Source organism: Pollicipes pollicipes, unplaced genomic scaffold, assembly GCF_011947565.3.
Source record: "Pollicipes pollicipes isolate AB1234 unplaced genomic scaffold, Ppol_2.1 Scaffold_4002;HRSCAF=4701_pilon_pilon_pilon, whole genome shotgun sequence".
NCBI lineage: Eukaryota > Metazoa > Arthropoda > Thecostraca > Pollicipedomorpha > Pollicipedidae > Pollicipes > Pollicipes pollicipes.
Genome location: NW_023596420.1, coordinates 10,714,388 through 10,739,209, shown reverse-complemented (window position 1 = coordinate 10,739,209; position 24,822 = coordinate 10,714,388). Strand labels below are relative to the sequence as shown.

At 54.2% G+C, this 24,822-nt stretch overlaps 1 protein-coding gene across 1 annotated transcript in view; it reads right to left on the bottom strand.

Annotated features, from left to right (window-relative positions):
• Nucleotides 1-4,311: 4,311 nt before the first annotated feature.
• LOC119093547 (lachesin) overlaps nucleotides 4,312-24,822 on the bottom strand; it is a 24,316-nt gene continuing 3,805 nt past the window's right edge. The window contains exons 4-10 of the mRNA XM_037216512.1: nucleotides 17,249-17,370; nucleotides 16,695-16,845; nucleotides 14,744-14,841; nucleotides 12,466-12,647; nucleotides 10,069-10,196; nucleotides 5,986-6,202; nucleotides 4,312-4,386 (exon numbers count right to left, since the gene is read on the bottom strand). Coding sequence (XP_037072407.1) covers nucleotides 6,021-6,202; nucleotides 10,069-10,196; nucleotides 12,466-12,647; nucleotides 14,744-14,841; nucleotides 16,695-16,845; nucleotides 17,249-17,370 — 863 coding nt within the window. The 3' untranslated portion in view covers nucleotides 4,312-4,386; nucleotides 5,986-6,020. The remainder of the gene's footprint in view (nucleotides 4,387-5,985; nucleotides 6,203-10,068; nucleotides 10,197-12,465; nucleotides 12,648-14,743; nucleotides 14,842-16,694; nucleotides 16,846-17,248; nucleotides 17,371-24,822) is intronic.

The following is a 24,822-nucleotide window of genomic DNA, read 5'->3' as shown; positions in this document are numbered from 1 at the left end:
GGAGCCCAGAGTTGCAGATGCCAATGTGGCATTAATGAACACCAATTTTTTCGGAATCCCACAGCGCCCGATACATGTGCTAACAAACTTGGAGCCTCTGCCGGTCGTGCGGCCCCCGTCACTGGTCGACGTCAGATCCCGCACTGTGACGTCACAAACTCCGACAGGACTGGCGCGGGCATCTGCTGAAACTGATTCGGCCAACGCAAACAAATTAGTCATCAAGTCTGATCAGTCAGTCAAACGTGGCGTCACTCCATCACAGCGGCTTATTACAGCAAATCCGCTGACACTCGCTCGCATCGGACGACTTTGTCACGGCCTTGTCTTTTCTGAACTTGAACTACCATAGGTATTCTCTTCACTGATAGGACCGAAAAGATATCCTCTTCACTGATCGGCCGCGAAAAGATATTCTCTACACCGATCGGCGCGAAAAGATATTCTCTTCACTGATCGGCGGAAAAAGATATTCTCTTCATTGATCGGCGCGAAAAGCACTGGTCAGACTGCGTTCATTTCATCAGTGGCGGTAAAAGTGATTGTCTCTCCGGTCAGTTTTTGCCAAACTTGGGACATAACCTAACTGTTTTATCACTGTCCTGTCCGTCTTGTCATTTTCCCAGATTGAGTTCCGAACGGCGGGGTATTCCCTGGAGCCTTTCGTCATCAAGTCTACGCCCGGGATCGGCCCGAAGGCTCAAAGGACGTCTCGTGACTTCTGCTTGGTGTTGGTACTGGTCGATTGCGTCCAAGGACTTAAAAAGAACGTGAACCACAAAGTTTCATAGCTTTGTTTCTGAACCTATCATGAACCATGTATGTATGCACACATTGTTTTGTTAGTTATTCTTATTACACCAATATGGGCCGCAAAACTGCATCTCTTAGCGCAGTTCTGCACTAAGAATGCATATCAATTTGTATAGCCACTGGACAAGGAACAAGAGACGCTTCGTCAACTATACCACGAAGAGAATCGCATCCAAAGCGTCGAGTCTTGGCTGTGATGCCCAGCATCGTGCTAGTAACGTGAGCCCACCATGTTGGCTCGTCTGTTCATCCCTCAACCGCGGTCGTGCTCCTGAGATGCGGACGGACTCGCCAGCGCCGTCGGTGCCCGCTGGGGCCCCCGGCCGGCAGCTCGGCGGCCGGGACCCGCCAGTCCCTCCCGCGTGCCTCACCGCGCCCGGATACCGTACACCATTTGCGCCATTAAAGCGGCGATCCATTAGGTGATCGAGCTAATTAAGCAGGCCGTCGCCCGGCCGAGCCGGGGTCATTCATCGGTGTCAGGCGACGGCGCCCGACGCGGCGGCATTAGTGGCGCACCTTGGTCCCAGTAGCGCGGTCGCCGCGGCGCCAGGAGCGCGCCGCGCCGGCCAATCACTGCTGGGCCACGGCTCGGCCGGCCAATTACGGGTCCTCGCAAGGACTGAACGGGTCAGACCTGTCACACGGTCGTGTGCGTGCGTGCGTGTTGTGTTTGCCGTGACGTGAAGGCGGGCACGCACGTGCGTGTGTGTGTTTCCGTGCGTGCGATGTTTCTTGTCCGTTTTGTTTGTGCGAGATTTGAGGGCGTTCGGCGAAGTGCCGTTCATCAAACTGAGCCGGCCGCTGAAGGCGTCATAAGCTCACGTCATCGCACTCCGTCACCGTCATGACCGTAAAGTAGACAGCACACAAAATATATTGTACTACATCGAAACCAGACCGGTGGCGCAGGCAATAATAGCTCTATGACTAACGCGCTAAATGAACAGGGGCACAATTAAACACGTTACGAAGCCATGTTCCTCAGAGAAGTGTTTTCATCTTGGCAGGCATTCACTCGCAGTGCCTGCCTGGCTGGAACGGCATCGGCAACGGCAGACGTCATCAATGAGCAGTGTATTTTCATCGAAGGTCGTTTTACTAACACTCGCAGAGTGAGATCGCTCGGTTGTAGCTAAATTAAACAAACATGTAGCCCACATTGCGCAAAGCTATTTGCCTACCCTGAACACAAACATAACAATCAAACACAAGCGTGACACGACGTAAGCAATCACAGGTGCTGGGCGACGGCTCGTGTGTACAAACTCCCAACTCAGCAGCTCGTCTGCAGCGGCAAGCCTTTCGGACGCAGAGCACGGCGGCCGAGAAAGGACTAGAAACGTGTCCCCGTCCTCTCGCGACACGAGCCTCGCAGAGACGCGTCGGCCAACAGCGTCAACGTCAAACGGAAAGGCCCGAGCCTTCTACGGACCGGCGTCGGACGTGGCCTCTCAGCTGGCCGCGCCGACTTCTCGCACGGTGCACGGCATAGCCTACACTCGCGCGCGCGCTTATGCGAACCGCCCGACAGACCCGCAAGCGCGGGACGCGTGCGCCATTGATATGGCGAGGGGAGATACGAACCCAGTACGGCGCGTGCAGACGCTGTCACTCATTCCAAGATACGGAATGGTGAGAGAGGGAGCGTTCTGTGGTGCAAGAATAGGTCGCTTTCAACGATTCAGGGCAGGCAATGGCGTGTCGCTATGCGGCGGGCACATGCAGGGATTAAACGATATCGGGGTTTTACGAATCGGGTGTGATCGCCAACGCAACCCACACTTCCCGAGAAGTGGAGGGAAACACTAGGTATCGCACCTCAAATTCAGAAGACTCCTTGGCGCACCACAGGCGGGCCCGTGCGCTCCCACGCTTCGCATCCACGTCGCCGATCGCACAGCTCTAGAAAAATATTGTCGCCGTCGAGTCCGAGGCATGGAAAGGGGCATCTCCCGCACGCTTCGAGGAGAGACTTAGCAGCGCTCCGACCTAGCGGCCTGAGGAGTGTTGCGTCCCACTTCGACGCGGAGTGGTCTGTTGCTGTCATTCCTGGCGACGGCGCAGCCGGCCCACCACAGTCCACACCGCACAGCTCGAGCAGTCGCCGGCCGCAAGAGCAGCCGTTCACTCTGCGACAGCGGCTATTGGGCGGTCGTCGGTCAGGTCACAGCGCGCCACAGCCGGCCTCCGCACGCAGACGTCCGTCCCAGGTCCCGGGCCGCGTGTCAGACACTGTACCGTTCTCCGCTCGACCCGCACTCGCAGCTTGCGCCGCGTGAAGCTGCGTGTCCCCGGCTGCGGATCCGATGCCCAACCGGCGTCGCTCGCCATCGGTGGCCGAGCGGGCCTCTGACGCCACGGTCTTCTTTCCTCGCGGTCGCGGTGGGGCGTCACCGTGTCGCCGTGATGCGGGCACATTCAATCTGCAGCAGCACGGCAATTACTCCTTCGGCCGGTAATGAAGCCAAATGATTCAGTGTCCCGCCGCAGCTGGCACGAGGGAATGCTGCGCTAATGACCGCAGTAGTTAAGTGCACTGTGGCGCGGTCGGAAAGTTGATTGATATTGATGTGATTACTGCCCAAAGAGTAAAAAACTTATATTCCAATGGCATGCTTCACTGCAGTTTGCGACATTCATGTGTTGTCCGCCAATCTGCGTTGGAAACATGTTGCTGAAATATAGCTGTTAGCGCCTCGGCCAGTAGTTGTAAAAATCGCAGTGAGCGGTCCTGCAGGGCAAATGGTCAATAGATTAGCTTGTCAGGCTAATGGCGGTGAAGCTGGTCCTTGTTGTGAAATGAGACTGTTGTCTAATTTTTACGGAAGGCAGGCCATTTCATCAGTGCCGTTCGTGTGCGTCGCAAACGAGCAAAAAACAGGCCGGTCTCATTAATGAAAGCACGAGGTAACATGAGGGAAAAACTCACTCCGTTTCGTCATGTGTCTGGCCCTAGCATGTCAGCTCAGCAGTCGACAATCCGTTTCTAAACATTTTGATATGGACGGTGTCTTGACTAACAACGTTCCGTTACCGTGGCTATTTATTCCCTCCGCTCGGCAACCTGTGCTTCGTGTGGGCACACCAATACCGGGCACCCTGTCTTCAGTGTTACCAACGCATTAGCGGCATTAAGCCAAGCCCTTGGTGCAGGCTCAACATCCCCTTAGATGGTGCATCAGTGAGCAGGCATGGTTTCGTGCTTCACGCTGCGTGAGTGATTGCCTAACCAAATGAAATGGCCTGACAACTCGCTCCAGCGTCTTTAGATCCCTAAAATAACCACTCTTATATCGTGCTCCCCACCAAAATAAGAGGACTAAAACTAGACTTGATTTTGGGAGGCACCCCACCCATTCACGGAGACAGAAAAATCCCGGTTCGTGTGTGCTGTTCGGGCCTGAAGTGACCACCGCCTAGCGCAAATCGATGCGCCTCACCTCGGTCGGCACGCCATCCCTCAGAATATTGCCGGCAGGATGATGACAGCGAGCACGAGCACGGCCGCCAAGAACGGGTGTAACCGACGCACGGCCGTCCCGGCTGTGCCCGCTATCCGAGACTCCAGCGCTGCGGCACCGACAAGCACAGGTTAGGGCACAGGTCAGGGCATAGGCCAGGGCACAGGTCAGGACACAGGTCAGGACACAGGTCAGGGCACATGTCAGGACACAGGTCAGGGCACATTTAACGGCACAGGTCACGGCACAGGTCACGGCACAGGTCACGGCAAAGGTCGCCGAGACGCCACACGTCGCGGAGAGGAGCACTCCTCGTGCTGAAATGCGTCGTATTTCTTCCGCACCGCATGTAATAATTCACCATAGATCCACATTTTTATCAATGGCATATATCAGTGAACATACAATAATTATGTATATATATATATACATATATATAGATATATATATATATATATATATATATATATATATATATATATATATATATATATATATTAAGGCAATTTAATACACTAAAGGCTCATAAGCCTTCTTCACCTGTTGTTGCGGGAAGACGCGCCCAGACACAGTACAGGCGCTCATAACGGCTAATGCTTGCCTGGAAATGAAATTAGCAACTGTTGCTGTTGCTAATGTTTTTTGGTGAGCGATGGCTACGGTTTAGTCTTCATCTCTCGGGAGTCAGCCGCACTTTCACCTTATTTTTGGAAGCTTGTCACGGCTTTGCACTCACCCTTGAACAGAATTGCCTCTCTCCTTCGTCTTCGAAGGGCGTCACGCTCCCACCTTCGTTCAGGCAAGTATCCCCTCCTGGAGATTGCATTGTTGTCTCCACTGGAAGGAGCCGTCCCTGCCTACCCGGAGAGCCCCTCGCCTCCCCTCAGTAGTCCGCCCGGAGAGCCCCTCGCCTCCCCTCAGTGGTCCGCCCGGAGAGCCCCTCGCCTCCCCTCAGTGGTCCGTCCGGAGAGCCCCTCGCCTCCCCTCAGTGGTCCGCCCGGAGAGCCCCTCGCCTCCCCTCAGTGGTCCGTCCGGAGAGTCCCTCGCCTCCCTCAGTGGTCCGGCCGGAGAGCCCCTCGCCTCCCATCGGTGGCCGCCCGGAGAGCCCCTCGCCTCCCCTCAGCGGTCCGCCCGGAGAGCCCCTCGCCTCCCCTCAGTGGTCCGTCTGGAGAGCCCCTCGCCTCCCCTCAGTGGTCCGTCCGGAGAGCCCCTCGCCTCCCCTCAGTGGTCCGCCCGGAGAGCCCCTCGCCTCCCCTCAGCGGTCCGCCCGGAGAGCCCCTCGCCTCCCTTCAGCAGTCCGCCCGGGGAGCCCTCGCCTCCCTTCAGCAGTCCGCCCGGGGAGCCCCTCGCCTCCCCTCAGCGGTCCGCCCGGAGAGCCCCTCGCCTCCCCTCAGCGGTCCGCCTGGGGAGCCCCTCGCCTCCCTTCAGCAGTCCGCCCGGGGAGCCCTCGCCTCCCCTCAGCAGTCCGCCCGGAGCCCCTCGCCTCCCTTCAGCAGTCCGCCCGGGGAGCCCCTCGCCTCCCTTCAGCAGTCCGCCCGGGGAGCCCTCGCCTCCCCTCAGCGGTCCGCCCGGGGAGCCCTCGCCTCCCTTCAGCAGTCCGCCCGGGGAGCCCCTCGCCTCCCTTCAGCGGTCCGCCCGGGGAGCCCTCGCCTCCCCTCAGCAGTCCGCCCGGGGAGCCCTCGCCTCCCCTCAGCGGTCCGGTGCTCACCTTCGCCCTTGGAGAGCGTGGAGAAGTGGAACATGTCAGAGACGGCGCTCCAGCCGTGGCCGTTGCGCGCCTGGATGTAGAGGTCGTATCCGGCAGCGGGCTGCAGGTGCCGCAGTTCGATCCGCTGGTGGTACTGCACCTCGTTGGTCGGCTCCGTGCCCGTGGTCGGCACGATCACCTCCTTCCAGCCCGAGGGCGTGGTCGAAGAGGCGTTGTACTGCGGCACGGTACAGCGGCTGTGTCAACGAGACCGAGGAACGCAGACGGCGGCTGGCACCTACCACTTAACACCGTAAACACAGTATTGCCGCCACTTCCTCTGTGGCGTTAGCTGGTAAAAAGTAAGTTTAGACGAGCTGCACCATAGGCGGTTTTGCTTGCTCTCTCCTCCGCCCCCACACCATCGACAACTTGTGTAGATGCTCTTACGCTCCTGGGGTTATTCATTGCAAAGATCAAAACTCACCGTGGGGACCAGGGGCAGTGAAAAAGCCTGCAGCCACGACTGCGACTGATGCTACGACCACCATGTAGAGGCACTCCTTCCCCGTTCGCCCCCCCCCCCCCTCTCCCCGTTCCCTCTCGGCAGTGGCTCCACCAACTAGTGTTGAAATGGGTCACTAAGATTTAACCTATGAAAGATGCCCGTTTGGATAGTTTTGCCCCAGCGACTTTCCTCGGCATTATCCACGAGTGCCCTTCAGCCGCGTCGCGAGGGGGTCGGTATCGGCGTGTCAAAGAGAGGCACGAGTTGAACGTTGGGTAGCGTGGTGGCTTGTGCTGCCGGGAGAAGACACAGTACGAGTTCTAAAGGGTGAGATAACGGAGCTTTGATAAAGTTTGTCCGTCCCTTGGAGGCCTGCGCAGATAATTTCCAAGTGGATCCTGAAAGAGCTTTAAATGGCTCATTGGATCGGAGGAAGATCAAGGTCTTCGTTATTGGACAAGTCCCTGGTCAGATACAGGCCTTCATGTTTGTATCGATCGCATGACGTCCTCGAAGTTGCGCTTTAGTTATATTCAGGGAAGCAATGATCACAAGGGATACAAATTTGCCGGCGTTGCTGAAGAGTTTCTGCAAGCGAAACACATTCTCGCTTGGTGTTTCGGACTGCCCAAAGGTTTGAAATCTTAACATACTTGCACCCCGCTGGTAAGTGCTGAAAAATCTATTTATAATCCGCAGTCCACTTACCCTTACAACAGCAGCTGCGGCAAGGCCGACGCTTTTTCCACGTTTGGGCTGTCCCGATGACCTAACGTCACTGCCCGGGAGGAAATATTTCCTTCTGGCTGAAGCCCAGGCAAAAAGCTACATTAGGCCGGCTTACGCCATCCGGTGCAAAGCAACGATAGGAAAAGTGGCATTACCGTGAGCGGCTAATTTTCTCCGGATGCAAACGAAAGTAAACGGAAAACGGTGTGTTTACGCATTAGTCTTTTCAACATAAACAGGTATACATGCACGCAGTACAGAACAGAACAATGCGGGTGTTAGGATCGCTTTATTGTAGCAGCCGATTTCCGCTTTGGCTTAGCCGGTGGATTAGGCCGACTTCATCGCGGCAAGGGAGCCGGCTCAGCGGCCCTGGCTGCGAGTGAGGAGCCGGCTCAGCGGCCCGGTGAACCTTGCTGTATGTTGTGTCCTGTTGATCCGGAAGTCCCAACTAGGAAAGCCCGGATTCCTGAGAAAGTGGGAAATATTGGCGCGCTTACGCCGTGCAAAGGTGTGCTATGGGCAAACGTGCGCGGCATCCCCCTGACAAACAGGCAAACCTATGCCTTCACAACTGTACAGGGAAAACCTCGCAAAATTTACATGTAATTAACTGATCTCGTGTTGTGTAGAGACTCGAGGACGAGGTCGAAAATGTCCGGCCAAGAGTCACCTAGAAGGATTGCGAGCGTGAATGGGAGTCTGTGTGTATTTGTGTGGTGTACGAGGGGAGTGATCGCGCGTCTCAGTATGTAGGGCATGCGAGCAGAAAGGCTCCGACGGTGTGTGGAGTGTGGCAGCAGTGACATAGAGAGGGCGGCGTCCCTTCAAAAAATCGATACGTGTGTTAGTGCTGTGGGGCCTATCCGGAGCATCATCAGCAGGGCCTCCCTCAAGCGCGTGTTGCGTTGTAAGCTGTTCCAGTGTTCGAGTCGTGGTTTGATGTTGCAGGGGTTGGTGTGCGCTGGTCCCATCCACGTTGAAGGAATTGCCTAATAAATGGAGTTGAGTGCGTAAGTGCATTCGTAATCGGGCACAAAGGATGGATGTGACTGGGTACTAACAGCGCTCGTTTTGCGCGGCGTCTGCTTTACTATTCCCCTGAGTGCCTGTGTCGTCTGGTATCCAGAGGGACGTGATGTCGTAATCAAGCGGAGAAGACCAAAACACCTGTCGGATTTGTGGTGTGACGGAATCAGACATGTTGTCAATAGAGACCACTGCTTGAATAAATGAGTGGGAATTGGTACAGCCGACTGTTTCCTGTAGATTGTATTATCTATGTTATCTAAGGGAATTGTCCCACCTTGGGACAATTCCCAACCCTCCCACATACATATATATATATATATATATATATATATATATATATATATATATATATATATATATATATATATGTATGTATACATGTACGTATGAAGAATGAAGATTGTTTTCTGTGTTGCGCCTTTACCTGCGCGAGGGTTACAGGACGTGTTTTGTTTTTGGCGAGCAGCCGAATGTTGGGGTTGGGGCTCGTTGAGATGGCCGATCAGCTACACAACAAAGCGATAAAAGAACACGCATGCGCGCGTTTTGAAAGTTGTCAGCACTTCGCCATTGTCCAGCATCAGAGTGCGGCGGAGAACCGACGGCCTCCCCGAGTATCGCTGCCTGTTTCCATCCCCAATCCGCTAAAACCATCGCGAACGGCGGACGGCAGAGTTTATTGACGGCCCCGAGAGCGGGTGAGCCGCTCCCCGGGCCGTCCCCTGCCGCCGTAAAGAGACCGAAATCTTTCCTCCCTGCCCGATACGGCGGGACTTATCCCAAAGTTGAGCACCAGACGGCATATTTCATGGCGCGGAATGACCGAGGCGGCCGCGGCGGCCGGCGCATAAAACCGCGCCGGCGCGGGTCGACGGCCGCTGGCGCGTCACCGCCGACGATGATGGATCGTCGCGCTCGACGGCAGGTGCCGTGTGACTGGGGCGGACACTGTCTCCGGCTGACCCCGGCTGATCGCCCGAGGGTGACGCTCGTGACCTGGCCGACAACGCAGACGCCTGGCAGCGATAGGTGCGCCACGGATGTTCATGTTCGGGTCACGCCTAGGTCACAGTTGGATCGCGGTTGGGTCACGTCTAAATTTTGGGTCACGGTCGGGTAACGGTTGAACCACAGTTGTGTCGCGGTTGGGTCACGGATGAACCGCAGATAGGTCACAGTTGGGTCACGGTTGGATCACGGTTCAGATGGACTGCCGTGAGTGGCCACCGGACCGCAGCTGGCGTAGAGTGCCGTGACGTACCGTTCTGGGGGCCCGCCGTTGGGAGCGAATCTCGTGCCTTTGCTGTACGCGGAGCAGATCTTTATCAGATCTGAGGCACGCATGGACTGTTCAACGCAACAACGTACTTGAAGCGGGCGATGAAACATTGTAGCAAAGAAATGACTTAGCATTTGAGCATGTCGACACGAGTATACGTGTTTCTAAACATTTTGTGCTTGCATGTAGTACAGAGCTATCTTGATACAGATGAGGGAATCTTCTAGCAGCATGATTTGAGTAGTAACGCGTCAATGAACGGGGATGCTATAGCTGAACAGAAGTGTCTAATTTGGCATATCCGCCCCCCGGGGTTTCAAGAGTTCTTAAATGACCAGGGCAGATCCAAGTAGTAGTAAGTTCCCTAAACCCCAATATTCAGGGGCCAGACCCTCCGGACATTAAAAGCAACACAAAACTAACGCCACCCAGTAGCCAGAATAGCCAGAAGAAGTCATCAGCCATCACCAGCGTCTTTTCAAATCCACCATCACCATCATCAGCATCATCATTATCATCACCTGTCATCCCCACCATCATCATCCCAGCCGCTGACCTTGCTCCTCCGGTAGGCGACCTTGTACTCGTTGATGGGAGAGTAGCTCTCTACGCGCCAGGAGAGGTCGTACACGTCGGGTGCCGATCCGACCGGAGCGCTCGTCACCCGCACTCGGTCGGCCACCCCTGCAACAGACGTGCTGCGTCACCCACAGGTTGAGCACCCCTGAACCCGACCGCTGTGTAAGCGAGCGAGCGTGGGCATTTCTGCGGGCGATGCTTCGATCGTGCGCAGGACATGAAGGTGTCAGGTGGTCTCCAGGCAGAGTCGGGCGACTTCCAGGTAGTATCATGGCGGGATGCTTTGCTGGTAGCACAGCGATACGAGCCACAGGCGCTGGTGACGAATGAATATTGGTTGATACCAAACACAAAACGAAGGCATCTGTTACGATTTCTTGCTCGGTGTTCACCCAGGGATGTGGCTTGGCAGTCAGAAATTAGCACGGTGTTTATCGATACCCTCCTTCCAGGTCCGAGAAGTGATGGCCGTGGTTGGCTGCACAGGTTGCTCTTCTATTGCTATTTATCTAAGCAGAAAAATTCGTTAAGACGGGAGCACCCGGGTGTTCGGACGTAACGCACGTAACGTCTGTTACTGCTCGTGCCTTGAGACGCACGTAACGCATGTAACGTTTGCTCGGACGTAACGCACGTAATGTCTGCTACTGCTTGTGCCTTGAGACGCACGTAACGCACGTAACGTCTGCTACTGCTCGTGCCTTGAGACGCACGTACGTACGTAACGTCTGCTCGGACGTGACGTACGGAACGCCTGTTACTGCTCGTGAGTTCAGAGACGGCGGAAATTAATCAAGCGTAGGGCTTTAAGCCAGTCACAGTTGTAAAAAGCCACAGATGTCACAGCCGCCCTGTCCAGATACACAGAAACCCATGAAAGGGACGAGAGGGGCGTAACGTCTTTTTAGATTCATGTTCTTCATCATTCGACGCTACACGACTCGTGCTACGTTTTCTGTAGAACTGGAAGTGCTACTTCTGGGTTTATCAAATTTGGGGGCACCGTTCCCTCTCCCCTGTTCCCGCGCCCTTATTCCTGCCTTACCAAGGTGCCCGCGTCAGACTACAATCCAGTTTATGTGACCCAGAACGACTTGCCCATTTTACAGCGAGACGTCAAGCGTCCCAAACCAGCACTCAATCCGGTTCTCATTAGTTTGCCGACGCTGTAACTCCATGTTTCATTAGCATTACAGCCTTCCAGACCAGTTCACGATACAGGGCGACAATAATTCACACCGCGCGACATTTGGCTCGTGTCGCGGGCTCCGTGTGTTACGCAACACGCGGCAAACCGCAACACGTGCGCCCCTAATGCCGTCTCACCGAATAAGCATCAAACTGACCTGTCCTTGACCGTGACTGTGTCGACACTTGCCCCGGGGCTGGTCTCGTTCCAGCCTCCGGCCTGGTTCCTCCCCTGCCTCGGGCCTGGTGTTGGCCCTGCCCTGGTTTCTGGTTTCTTGGGTGTCCTGCCGGGCCCCCGCTACGCCTCTTTAAGCAGATTGATCTCTCCCCTGCCTCATGCCTGACTCAGCCCATGCCCCGCACCCAGTCCACCCCCCCCCCCCCGCCTCTGTGCCTGGCTCCGCCCCTGTGCCTTCCGGGGCCGGTGGCGTGTCGCGGTCCGGTCGCCACATCCGTTCCGGCCCCCTCGGCCAGCGCCGAGCGCGCGCGGTTGGCTGGACCTCGGTCAAGACGCTGGCGGCGGCCGCCCACCGAGCGGCTCGACCGCCGGGGGCAATTACGTCGCGACGGCTTCCTCCCGTGGTCGCGGCTAATTGGCCGGTTCGGGTCGCCTGGTGACCGGAGGTCGTGCTGTAGACGGTGACGCGCCGACAGCGGCCGGCCGGACGTGGCGGTGGGCGATGGCGTCCGATGGAGCGGTGGCGTCGATGGCCGGTGTGAGTGGGCGTGGTGATCTAAAAACAGCTAGGGTAGACGCCTGCTAACGGCGCTCCAGGTCCACACCACTGTGTGATGAATGTGTGCTTTCATCAATGTTCACTTCACGCTGTTCGTAGACCTGGCTCTCGTGTGTATTTGTAACATGTGTGAACTATTTGGAGTTCAAGACGGTACTGCTTGGGGCTTTGTTTGACGGGGCTCGTTGGGCCACATTCGCCAGATACATTGTTTCGAACCATGCATCCCACATTCCCTGTATAGAAAAATAAAAACATTCCGCATGCATCCATGCGTTTGCTCACTACCGGCGCCACCAGTAATCGAGCAGCGGGCCCACAGAATGTCCCCCAGCATCACCATCAGTCACCAGACCCATCGGCGGCGACGAACACGAGCGCTGCGGGCCGCGCCGCCGCGCCACCGCGGCACGCGACGTCCACCGACGGCGCCGCCGCGAACCGCTCACCGGTGACGATCATGCGCCGTTTCATGGCGCCGAGGCTGTTGGACGCCTGGCAGGAGTAGGTGGTGAAGTCGTCCGGGCGCACGCGGCGGATCGGTCAGCGTGTGTCGCGTACCCATGGCGACGTCGTCGGAGGGCACGTGACGGGCCGCATCGAGCGGCGAGCCGTCGCGGGCCCAGACCACCTGCGGCGGAATCGGGAGGGGGGGGGGGGGCGGTCAGAGGTGTGGCGGGAGAGACTGAGCAACACGTTGGCGAGAGGCTGGGCTGCCAGGTCCGCCCGTCCGCCAGAAAAGCTGTGCCATCCGAGCCGGCTGTTCATATGGGCGGTGTTGTCTCTCAGTCGCAACTGTGTCAACGGGGCGGAGCTGAAATGTACTGAGGGAAGGGAATATTTTCGAAAAAGTGGGACTGTGCTTTTTCATTTAGTTTGTTTTCGTGTTGCAAATGGTTTGAGTCTTACGTGAAAGAGACAAAATAGATCATAACCTTCTAAGAGATGCAAGTCTTCACCAATGTGTCTCACAAATGTGGGTGCAATTTGATGACGGAGGCAAAAAGTGCCAACGTTTTTTATTTATCTTGATGGGCATGTTTGTTTCCGTTAAAAACGTCTTCATAATCGTTCAAGCCGAAGAGAGCTCGTAGCTGGCACGAAAACTAACCAAGGACAAGACCTGCGCTAAGAATCTTCATTATCCTGCCAACACCATTGGCGATATGAAAATGAAATCTTAATGAGTTTCTTCCGCTAAAATGCATTCAATCCCTGAGCACCAACCTCTGGGTGACGACAGCTTCTATACGAAACTATCATTCTTGAGTTACTGACCACATTCCGCGCTCATAAGAAGCAGATACATTACGGACGCGGAACGAAATGATCATAATGCGATCAACGAATCTGTTCTGTCATGGGAACAGCAATGCAAGGCCCAACAGGTCTCTGCTGTGGTCCCGTGTGAACGAACTGACTGACAGCACTCGTACGGGAAAGAATGAAACATACATCGCTCGTTTCGAAGGTTGTGTTTATGTTTCGAAATAAGATGAGGCTGACTGATCTTCTGTATAACTAAACCGGCCGAGAGTCGAAGATTTCGAAATTTTCAGCAAGATCGCGCTATTGAGCGTGAAAACAAATTGTGTAAATTGACAAAGGTGGCTCGTCGAAGCAAACTGCGAGTATATAGTCACAGGTTGAATAACATGGACGTACCCCTGGCGACTGACAAAGGCAAGCGGTACTTAACACCGTCGAAGGTCAATTCTAACGCAGCGACCCAAGGCACCCAGTAACTGGACGCAAAATGGACTAGCCACGTATCTCATCGCTCGCCAACTAATCAAACCCTCATCCATGCTGCGCTGCGTGCATGCAATGGTATGGTAACAAGTGGTCCTCGTTGATCGTAATCGTTGCTTGCTGTGTTGTCGATGCGAGCATACTGCGAGAGTTTCCTGCGGGGCGGATTTCTGGGATCAGATATGCTTCGGAATGCCGACGTTTTGCCTTGCGGCTAATCCACCTACTTATTACCTGCGCACTGACTTGTTTTTCTTAAATTCTCGTTGCATTCTACATATGATGATGGAACATTGCCAGAACAATCATTGTTTTGAAATCAAAACTGTGCAATATGTTGCGGGTTAGAAATTCTTTCTTAGATACGATACTGAGGGTACATCTTCGGCAGTTATTACAGCATCACTGATTACTCTTAATGACAAAAACCAGCACTTCGGATCTTCCCTATTGGCTTCTGAAGGCAACAGCGCAGCCAAGCCCCCCCCCCCCCCCCCCAATTAGTCCCGAATTTGTGTTTGTTTTTCACCACGGTGGGTTCGTGATACGAATAAAAATAATTGGCGTTTTGCGCAATAAAGTTTGGGGGCCGCACCCTCCCCCTTAACAAAATGCTAGTCGCGTCATCGGCTGGGAGTATATTTGATTAGCATTGGGCATGACGCAACAGTCGCACAATTTTTCAGTTTCATTATAAGGCACCCCAAACCGGGAGAAATGCAATGGAGTGGATGATTGCATGTGTGACATGCAGGCAGCCTCAGACGGGTTTCTTTCCCCAGTAGCTTGACTTATGCCACCATGATCACCATGATCAACATGATGTGTCATCATGATCAACAGGCTATTCAGACTTCACTAATCTAAAGAAAGGCGGTGCAAACAAGAGCCGTGGACGCAGGCGCGCGCGCGTGCCTGGCGTGCCTGGAGTGCCGGGAGTGCCGGGAGTGCCGGGAGTGCCAGACCTCAGCTCACCTTGGCCGGTGGGTCGGCGTACACGAAGCAGGCCAGCTTGACGGCGTAGCCCTCACCGGTGTACACTGTGCTCCGCTCCACCTCCACCTCCGGCGGGTCTGAGGAGATGGAACGCCTCATCACGCTGCCACAGTCTGCCACAGCGGCGTGTAACGCACGGGAGGGGCGGCGACCGTGAGCCTAGTCAGCTGGATAACAATTAAGTGGAGGATAACTCTGCTGAGCAAGCGATTCGATGCATAGCGCTACGCTAAAACGGGCAAAAAACTGCTCCCACCTTCACGTTTTCAGAGGAAACATCCGTGGTCCTTACGTGCAATCATCACTGATCATGTCGTCCTCAACATAACCTTAAAATTAAACAAACCAACGATTCATTAAAGAGATTAAAATTCTCCAAGAGATTTAGAAATTTACACTGCAGATGCGGCTGATATTGAGGGGATCCAAGAATCACCGAGGCAACGTAAGTGGAAGTGAACGGATTAAAACCATTCAACGGCATTTGCGTTACTCATAAAACCCATGTTAATAATAAAAACAGACGTGTAGGGATCGAATACGAATGCTGTGTTAATCGTTTGTACTTGCAATGCACTTTGGTGCGACTGTCTCATCTCAAAAACCCGCTCAAACGCGAAAAAAATTGATATATACGAAGAGTTACGAAATCTGCTTTTGTGATCCACATGAAGTCTACAAAGCTGCCCCCAATGCATGAAATAAATGTGTACTTTCAACACGCGATCTCCTAAAAGATTTTAAAATGCTGCAATTTTGCCTCAGATTGCCTCTTATTACCTTGTGGCATATTCGGAACAAAGCTTTTTATTGTGCTGAACATCCAATCACAAGCAGTTGACTCATTATGGATGCATATTTTCAATAAAGCTTCCATTTACCTGAGGGTGAAAAGCTTCATTGGGATCGCTCAGATCTAAAGGACAAGTTTTCCATACAAATATTTTGTTTGCCGTTTTAGCGCTGCTTGGCATGCTTCGTCTCACTTCAGTCTCACTTGCCTCAGCTCAGCCATTATGGCTCCAGTTTTTACAACGATCGCACCTCCATGTCTTATGTTCGGATCTGTTAAGCTCCATTACCTCCCTTTGCCCCCCTCCCTCTCACAAGCTTCGAGAATGACACTGCCGAGCTGTAAGCAGGCTAGGCGTACCAGGCTGATTAGAGAACCTTATGCCATCGGTTAGAAAGCAGTAGCCAGCCAGCCAGTGCGGCGGTCGCGTATTTGTGAGATGTGTTTTCCGTGTCGGCAGCTGACGTGGAGCGGTGCTCGTGTCCAGCAGCGCACCAGCCGCCGGCAGAATTAAACACCTGAGCGACGTGTTTTGACATTGCGTTTGTGTGAATCGGATGCCTCTGTCTCATCTTGTCACTCCAAGTGCGAGAAGTGGAAATAACATTGTTGCTCTCTCCTTCAAACTCTGGGTCAAGGGGTTAATGGAATAACACTCTCAGTGCTGCACAGAGACACCGCAGCGAGAATACTCCCGGTTAGGTGCATTTTCCACTATAAAACCAAAGTAAATGACATCCATTTCGAGAAGACGACTGCCGGAAACAATGCTAGAAACTGAATTTATAACACTAATACCTAAAAATGATATTAGAGTTAGGGTAAATTTATCAGTAGGGTAGACGGGAAGTGGAGTGGCAAAGATGAGAAAACATTGACACATTGACATTCTAAGTCATCGCGGCCCAAACATTACGCCCTACTTTTAGGCACACCATCCTAGACTATGCGGGGAGCCCGCAAGACCTTTCGGCTCAGTCGTTGCCGTGGTTAAACGGGGCACCACAGCACGAACAAAAATGAATATCAAGTAACTGAAAACGTCGCGGCAATGCAGCGGTTCTTTACACATCCACTCTCTACACCAGGACGACGGCTGCACTCTGTATCAGCTGGGGCCGCCTGGCATCCACTCACACTGGACCTGGAGACTGATCCGGCCAACGGCTGTCTGGCCCAGCCCGTTGTCGGCCACGCACTCGTACACGCCTGCCATCTGCCGGCTGATTTGCGAAACTGTGTAGCGGTTGCCCAGCCTCGTCTTCTCGCCGGTCGGCAGGAGGCCGGTCTGAAAAAAAAACACGGGTCGTAATAGGCATTGGGCAGGATTGGAGTGAGTGGTGCCGCCATAGTTCAATCGGGACATCCGAAGAGTCGAAAGTGCGTCATTTCACGGTGTGCTGGGGCTGATTGTTTTCTGGGGAGGGAGCAGGCGTCCGCCGCGAGTCCCCACGGTATTCCGGCAGCGGAGTGATGGAACTCAGCGCGAAACCATCGCAGCACGAGCTCCCGCGTCAGGGCCTGGCAGTTCGGCAGCATAAACAAGTGGAATAAAGTCCCAATTCACTGCGATAAGCTACGAACTGCAGCAGTGACGCCACTGCCCCACTGTAACGACGCCATATTCCCTTCGACGCCAAATATCATGAAAAAGTCGAAATAATTCGGCAGAACAGTTGGCCGGCGCCCACCTGCTTCCTCCACACGACCTGCGGCTGCGGTTTTCCACGCGCCGAGCACTCGAGCGTCTCTTCTGAGCCTTTCTGGGCCACCACCATGCCGGACTCTGGAATCGTCTGCACTGTCGGCCCGTCTGCAACCGAACACACCTGGCGGTAACGGCCGGTGACGGGCAGTGGCGCCAAAACATTGGACCACCATGGACGCGTCAAAACACCAGAAAACATTTTTCACGCGTTTGAGGTACTATGCACAAGTGCAAGAGCTGGTCCTGAGGTATTTTTTGGTCAATACATCACGTGGCTCTTATAAAGCGACTAAAGCAGGCCCAATAAATTTCTATTCGATGAACGGCATCTATCAATGTTGTATCGCATTAAAAGTGGAATATCTTATACTAGATATCATTTGAATGGGGTGATCTCGCGCAACCTTTTTTCAATTCATCCGCACATTCACATCCTCATACCTCGTCATTAATGCTCATATCGCTGATGTTCACGGGACACGCAGCCACATATTATGTAAAAGAATGCATACTTTAAACGTGATTCAGCACTGCAGGGCATGCCGAAACTCTGAAACCACAAGGCATTGTTTGGATCTTACATCCCGCTTCGGGTACCGAACCGACATTTCCATGAGGATGAAACGGCGTTGATGTTTCAAACACTGCATGAAGTAAATCAGCACTCTCAAATACCTTTGTTTTCCACACATGAAGTACCTTGGTCCGAGCCATTAATCACATCGCCTACAGATGTTTCGTCTTCTGGTCCATGGATGATCGCAATAGGAATCGGCTGTCATATTATGCGCGACAAGAGTGGTTTCTGTTGGAAACATTTGTGTCGTCTGAACTCACGGGACAGTTCTAGCTGCGTATCGACGGAGAAAGTTCTGGGCCTTAATTTCGATTCCGTGCCTGTAATTGCCTGCAGTTTCAGCGCCTCTTCACTTTATGAGGGCAGTTGGTGCCCTACGTTGCTACGGGTTCCAATTGTAAAGGCAACTTTCGCCCCACAAATCAAGAATGTTACCAACGGGGAAGATATCTGAGAGCACCCGACCACCGGACTTTGTTCATTTTGAGCCTCTAGGGTGTTTTATTCATATGTGGCAGTGGCGACGTGTTAATGCACCCGGAAAAGATTAGGATGCATTAGCTATTTATGCCTAAAATGCGCCGTTATGCAGGGGGTACTTAACCGCATGGCCGATTACCCTATGATTTAGCAGACGTCAAAAAATGAGTTGCTGAATATGATGACAGCAGTTTCGGTCTGGATTTAGCATTTCTGTGAATGTAAACATTTCATGAAGCTGAAAACGATAAGAGAAAAAGGATCGTATATGTATTCACTCGGCCGAAATAGCAGTCGTAACATTGTGACAAAAATATATTGTTAGGACATAAACATACCTTTACCAGAGCAAAGGCATTGTGTCAAATTTGATAGAGATTCAAGGCTCAAGCTCAAGTCGCAAGACCATCCCGAATTTGGTGGAATAAGGAAGAAGCAAGAAGTGAGGTCACATCGCCGCCAGTCAGCTCGGGCCTCAGACCCTGAGTCTGACTCCTCAGACCCCGAGTCTAGCTCATCAGACCCCGGGTCTGACCCCTCAGACCCCAAGTCTGACGTCTCAGACCCAGAGTCTGACTCCTCAGAGCCGTGTCTGACGCCTCAGGCCCTGAGTCTGACGCCTCAGACCCCGAGTCTGACGCCTCAGACCCCGAGTCTGACGCCTCAGACCCCGAGTCTGACTTCTCAGAACCCAGTCGGACTCCTCAGACACCGATTCTGACCCCATGGACCCAAGTCTGACTCCTCAGACTGACTCATCAAACCCAAGTCTGACTCCACAGACCCGAGTCGGACTCCTCAGGCCGCGGGTTTGACTTCACAGGACAACCTTGCCGCGCTGTTTACGAGACCGCTTGGGTGCCCGACGCGACCGGGGACCACGTAAGGTCGAAGCCTGCGCTACCAGCGACGGTTACGGTTAAGCTCTGGCGCGGTGAGGTATGCTAAGATTCATAAGAGCAGGAGAGAACACGGTCAGAAAGATGACTGATTCACGCGAAGTCTAGCGGTCTGTCCTCGCGCATGTCACCTGTCAAACGTTTGATCGTCATGTCTCACCATCGCCCAGAGATAGAAGGTTAGCAACTGAAACATTTCACGTAAGTGTACAGGATATCACGTCGCAAGACTAAGGTTCTGAAAAGTTATTGCTATTCTAGTGAAAGTGGCATGCTAAAAAGTGTTCCTGAATTAAATCAGTTTTCTACGCATCGTAAACGGCTGTTTCAACACAGTTTCTGGGCAGCTTCTTGCTGGGATTCTGTTGTCTCGCCTGGCGTCACAAACTATACATCGTATGCCCATTTATCGTTTTAAGCAAAAAATTATTGACATTGTTTAATTGAGTCGCATCAAAAATCAATTCAATAACGGCATCAGCCCAAACACAGATTATTCTGCTGAATGATTGAAAAGATGCACGATGAAAGAGCCAAACGATATGCTAAGTCAATTGTCTCACGCCCATCCACAAAGATCCGAGGCCCAATTTGATTACGACGCACACAATCAGCCTGATAACAACTCCACTTAACGCGCATCTTAGCATGCATAGCTTCCGAATTGTATCAGTTCAGGGGAGCGCCGGCGGTATCGCAGACCAGTCACGCCAGCTGGCGACTGCCGTGGGGCATCGCGGGCCGTAGCTCCGTGAATCACAGCCGTGCGAAATCTCGGGAATCAATCACTCCGAGCATCTTTTATTCATGAGGATAACTGGCATTATCGCTGGGACGAGACAGGCGGAGCGACAATATGTGGCACGAGATGCCGCCGCCGGCGCCGCTGCCGCCGCCGCCGACGCCGCCGCCGCCTCCACGCTGGCTGCCCTCTGGCCGCCGCTGGACGCCCTGACAGCCTCTGAGAGATGAAGTCTCCACGGCCGGACCCGGCAGTAGACGCCGGCCGGACACCAGTCGCGCAGTGTATCTCCCGAGAAATGGTCAGTCCAAAGCTTGAGTTCTGATCCGGCATTTAACTAGGGCGCAGATTAAAAGCGCTGGGGGCGAGACAGAGATCAAACAATTTTATTGTGAGGACTTGGGATGTATGAAGCAGATAGGCAAGCGCATGTAACGGTTTTTATTTGTTTTACTATCGGCGGCTGTTTCATTCCCTGTTTTAAAATGTGTGAATGAGACAACTCACTCATCGATTCGCACGATTGCTGCCATCTTGTGAACAGCATTCTACCAGACTGCGCGGTGTGGCACCAAAACGTATTCCTTCCTCGTTTTAAATCGATTACCACAGTACAACAGCAGACTACCGCGGAGGGTGACTCAGGAGGATCCCGAAGCCCATCTGGAGTGCTGGAAGGCCGTGCCGCGAGAACACCATGAGACATGTAATGTCTCTCCCGACCTACGCTTCTCCAGCGACAGAGCGTGAAAGATTGATCTCGAGGGAGCCACTGGAGACCGGACGCCTCTCGTTCCGACACGACAGACAACGGCCTGTGGCTGCCCGCTGGGCGGCCGAACGGGAGAACGCAAGATCAACATCAGGCGAAGCGCCGCTCGCCGGTCATACCGTGCCGCCGAGCGCAGGTCTAATTCGGTCGAAACGTGACCCCGACACAGACAGCAGTGACCCAGACACAGACAGACACAGACATAGACAGGACCCAGACCGCACCGCCGAGCACAGGTCTAATTCGGTCGAAACGTGACCCAGACACAGACAGACACAGACACAGACAGGACCCAGACCGTGCCGCCGAGCACAGATCTAATTCTGTCGAAACGTGACCCAGACACAGACAGACACAGACACAGACAGGACCCAGACCGTGTCGCCGAGCACAGGTCTAATTCTGTCGAAACGTGACCCAGACACAGACAGACACAGACGCAGACAGGACCCAGACCGTGACCCCGACACAGACAGCAGTGACCCAGACACAGACAGACACAGACACAGACAGGACCCAGACCGTGACCCCGACACAGACAGTAGTGGACGGCGGCGGGGGTGGCGATGAAGAGGCAGGCTGGTGCGCTGGTGATGGTAGCGTGCGACCGCTGGCTGCGGAAACATGATCAGACGGCGAGGTAGACAAGAAGAGCACCCACCCGATTCGTTTGTTGTAATTGCGGTGTCTTCTCGTCCCCCTCCGCCCCTCCGCCCCACGCCCATGACAGCCACTGGCAGGGGTCGAACGAACAGTGGCGTTATCACGAGGAGAACGCGCGTTTTCAAGCACTAGAAGCTCACTCAGATTCTGAAAACTTTCATCTTCAGTTCTTGCTGAGCAAAGTTCGCCGTCATCGCTTTACCAGCGGCTGATCCTAGCTGCTAGCGATACGCTCACTGAGGGCAGAGGCAGTACAAAAAACACGGAGCTGAGCTCCCTGAAACGGCACTGCTTCACGCGCGCTTCTCCGTCATTGAAATGCGAGAAAGCCGACAGAAAACACAGGAGACGTGTGAGCATTTCCACCAATCCAGAGGACGAAGAGTGTAGACAAACAACTAGGCAATTTTAATATCTGCATTCCAAAATTTGCAGCCAACATGAAGTTATGTCGCATTCCAAGCAAATAAAATTAAGACGCCCGCTCATTTTCTCGGGTGCTGCAGCACCAAAGAAGCTAATATAATCCAATGATGCGGCCTTGAAAAAGGCATCAAACTCACCCGGACGTAACAGAGACAGTTCAAACGAAAAGTGGCAAATACAGATCGGCGGCAATTAGCACGCACCCCGGTGGGCGGATCAAATGGCCTCCCCCCAAAGGTTTTCCCGGCATGATTTCCGAATGGTGCGGCGTAGCCGCGCGACATTTTGCATAGCTGTAGACAATTGAATGTTGGATCGTCTGACATCAAAAATTTGGATGCGTCTTTGTAAGGTCGCTGACCTATGGTAAGTCAAAGTCAGACCATGGCTTCAGCGAAGGCACGTTCTTGGGAATCGTTCAATTCAATCAAACAACAGAGCGTTAGACGAAGCCAGACGTCTCTGAGATACTTTCTTAGGTAACATAATAATTGAATAAACAAATAACATTGACCTAGCTTCAGGCATGAAGGACAAATCAAGGTCAAAACCAACCTGTTTTATTTCTTTCGGGGTTGCCGTATGGGCTGGTTTCTGGCGCCCATTTTGAATATATTGATAGCAGGAACCGAATTATACACCTCCCATGGACTTCTTATAGGTTTGAGTAGGTCAGTCACCTAAAATGACCCAGGTAAACATTTTTTAGGAACATACTGCCTAGCGCAATCTTTGTCGCTTGTCCAAATGCAAAACTCAAAACAGTCTTGTATTATCTTTTGGTCACCATGACCTCTTTAACTGAGCGTGTGACATTTTGCTTAGAACAGTTGCCTAGGTGCTAGAGGCTCCTTGGAGACCAATCTGGAACTTGACCATGTTTTACCTTATCTGACCCGAAGGTCATGACCTAGGAACTTAAAACCTTGACCTAAGTGAGCTCACGTACAACTCAACACACCCTGTGAATTTAGTGTCTCTAGCTCTCTTAGCTCCCGAGATCTCGGGGGGGGGGGTCAAATTGACCCCCACCCGAGCAAAGGGTATCCAACCGGCCACCCCGACGCGTGTTAAATGAAATGAAATTGGATGGAAAACCTTTAAACATATCAAACCACAGAGAACATTAACCTACCTATGTAGCGGCTTAATATTGGTCGGTCCTTGGCTGCCGTCGAGACGCCACCCGACAAAAGTGGGGCCCGTACAAGATCAGACAGTTTGGAACACGTATTACAACCGTTGTCGCATGGCCACCGTGACCTCGCGCTCCGCCTGTCGTCCTTCCGTCCCCCCGTCCCTCTGTCGGTCGTCGTCACCGGTGCGTCGTCTATGGTCAGGTTCCGCGGACGGCTGGTGACCCTCGCGCTCCAGGCCGGGCGTGAGTCCGTGGTGTTCGCTCCAGGGTCGGGCGCAAGTTTGCGGTGTTCGCTCCAGGGCCGGGTCTGCGGTGTTCGCTCCAGGTCGGGCACGGGTCTGCGGTGTTCGCTCCAGGCCAGGGTCTGCAGTGTTCGCTCCAGGTCGGGCGCGGGTCTGCGGCGTTCGCTCCAGGCCAGGCGCGGGTCTGCGGTGTTCGCTCCAGGCCGGAGTCTGCGGTATTCGCTCCAGGGCCGGGCGGGGGTCTGCGGTGTTCGTTTTAGGGCCGGGCGGGGGTCTGCGGTGTTCGCTCCAGGCCGGGCGTGGGTCTGCAGTGTTCGCTCCAGGCCGGGGTCTGCGGTGTTCGCTCCAGGGCCGGGCGGGGGTCTGCGGTGTTCGCCCCAGGCCGGGTGCGGGTCTGTGGTGTTTACTCTAGAGCTGGGCGCGGGTCTGCGGTGTTCGCTCCAGGCCGAGTGCGAGTCTGCGATGTTCGCTCCAGGCCAGGGTCTGCGGTGTTCGCTCCAGGTCGGGCACGGGTCTGCGGTGTTCGCTCCAGGCCAGGGTCTGCAGTGTTCGCTCCAGGTCGGGCGCGGGTCTGCGGTGTTCGCTCCAGGCCGGGCGCGGGTCTGCGGTGTTCGCTCCAGGGCCGGGGTCTGCGGTGTTCGCTCCAGGGCCGGGCGGGGGTCCGCGGTGTTCGGACGAGCCTGGCTGGGGGCGCCGCCGGCGCCGGACGTCAGGCGCCGCTCGGCTGGCGTCGCCAGTGATGACGTCGGCGCCGGCGGACCCGGAGTGCGGACTCGGTCGTTCTGAGCGTTACGAAATCGCCTCCGGGATCAGTGCGATGGCCGACGGTCGAATGTCGCAGAGGCGGGAGCTCTTCCGACGGAAACGGCGCAGTCGGTGTGCTTGCTCTGAGGACTCTTGAGGGAGGGGGGCGGGGGGGGGGGGCACTCGGGGAACGTCCGGGTTCACGAGCCATGATACGCGCTGCACGTACGCGACCACTGATTATGACGGGAGCTGATGGCAGCCACTGGGGGGGGGGGGGGGGGAGCGGAGCAGGGGTTGAGCCCGTCTGTGAACCACAGATGCTTGGCCCGGACATGAGGGCGATTTTGAGAGGCATGTGGGTGAATATGCTAACACGTATGCATCAGGCTGAAGACACAGGTGCTGAAGGATCGACGACAGTGTATGATCAATGAGAAGAATTTGCATTTAGATCCCGGATTTTGGAAATCCTTTGACGAAAGTACATCTGGACCCTGGATCTTAGGTATCATGTGATAGACCTCGCTCAAGAACGCCAAGCCCAGAAGGTTTTGTAGAAATGTACGTCGAATACCGATGGCACACGGGTCCAGAATGCAGAATCCCGATCATCTGGTGTTTTTTTCCTGGGGTACAGACGGGCGCCATCCTTGTGCTGTTGGTTGCCTTCGTTGCTGGTGACATGGGACAGCCATGGCAGGGCCATATGACTACTGGCACGCCCAGCGAGGACCCCACGGCGATTACCAGAGGAGCTTGCAAGGAGTGCGAGGGGTGCATTGGTCTGGGACCATGCAGACTCCGGAAGTGCTGCGATAAAGATGTAAATAAGTCCTTAAAAGTTCGCATCCACGCGACCCAACACCACACT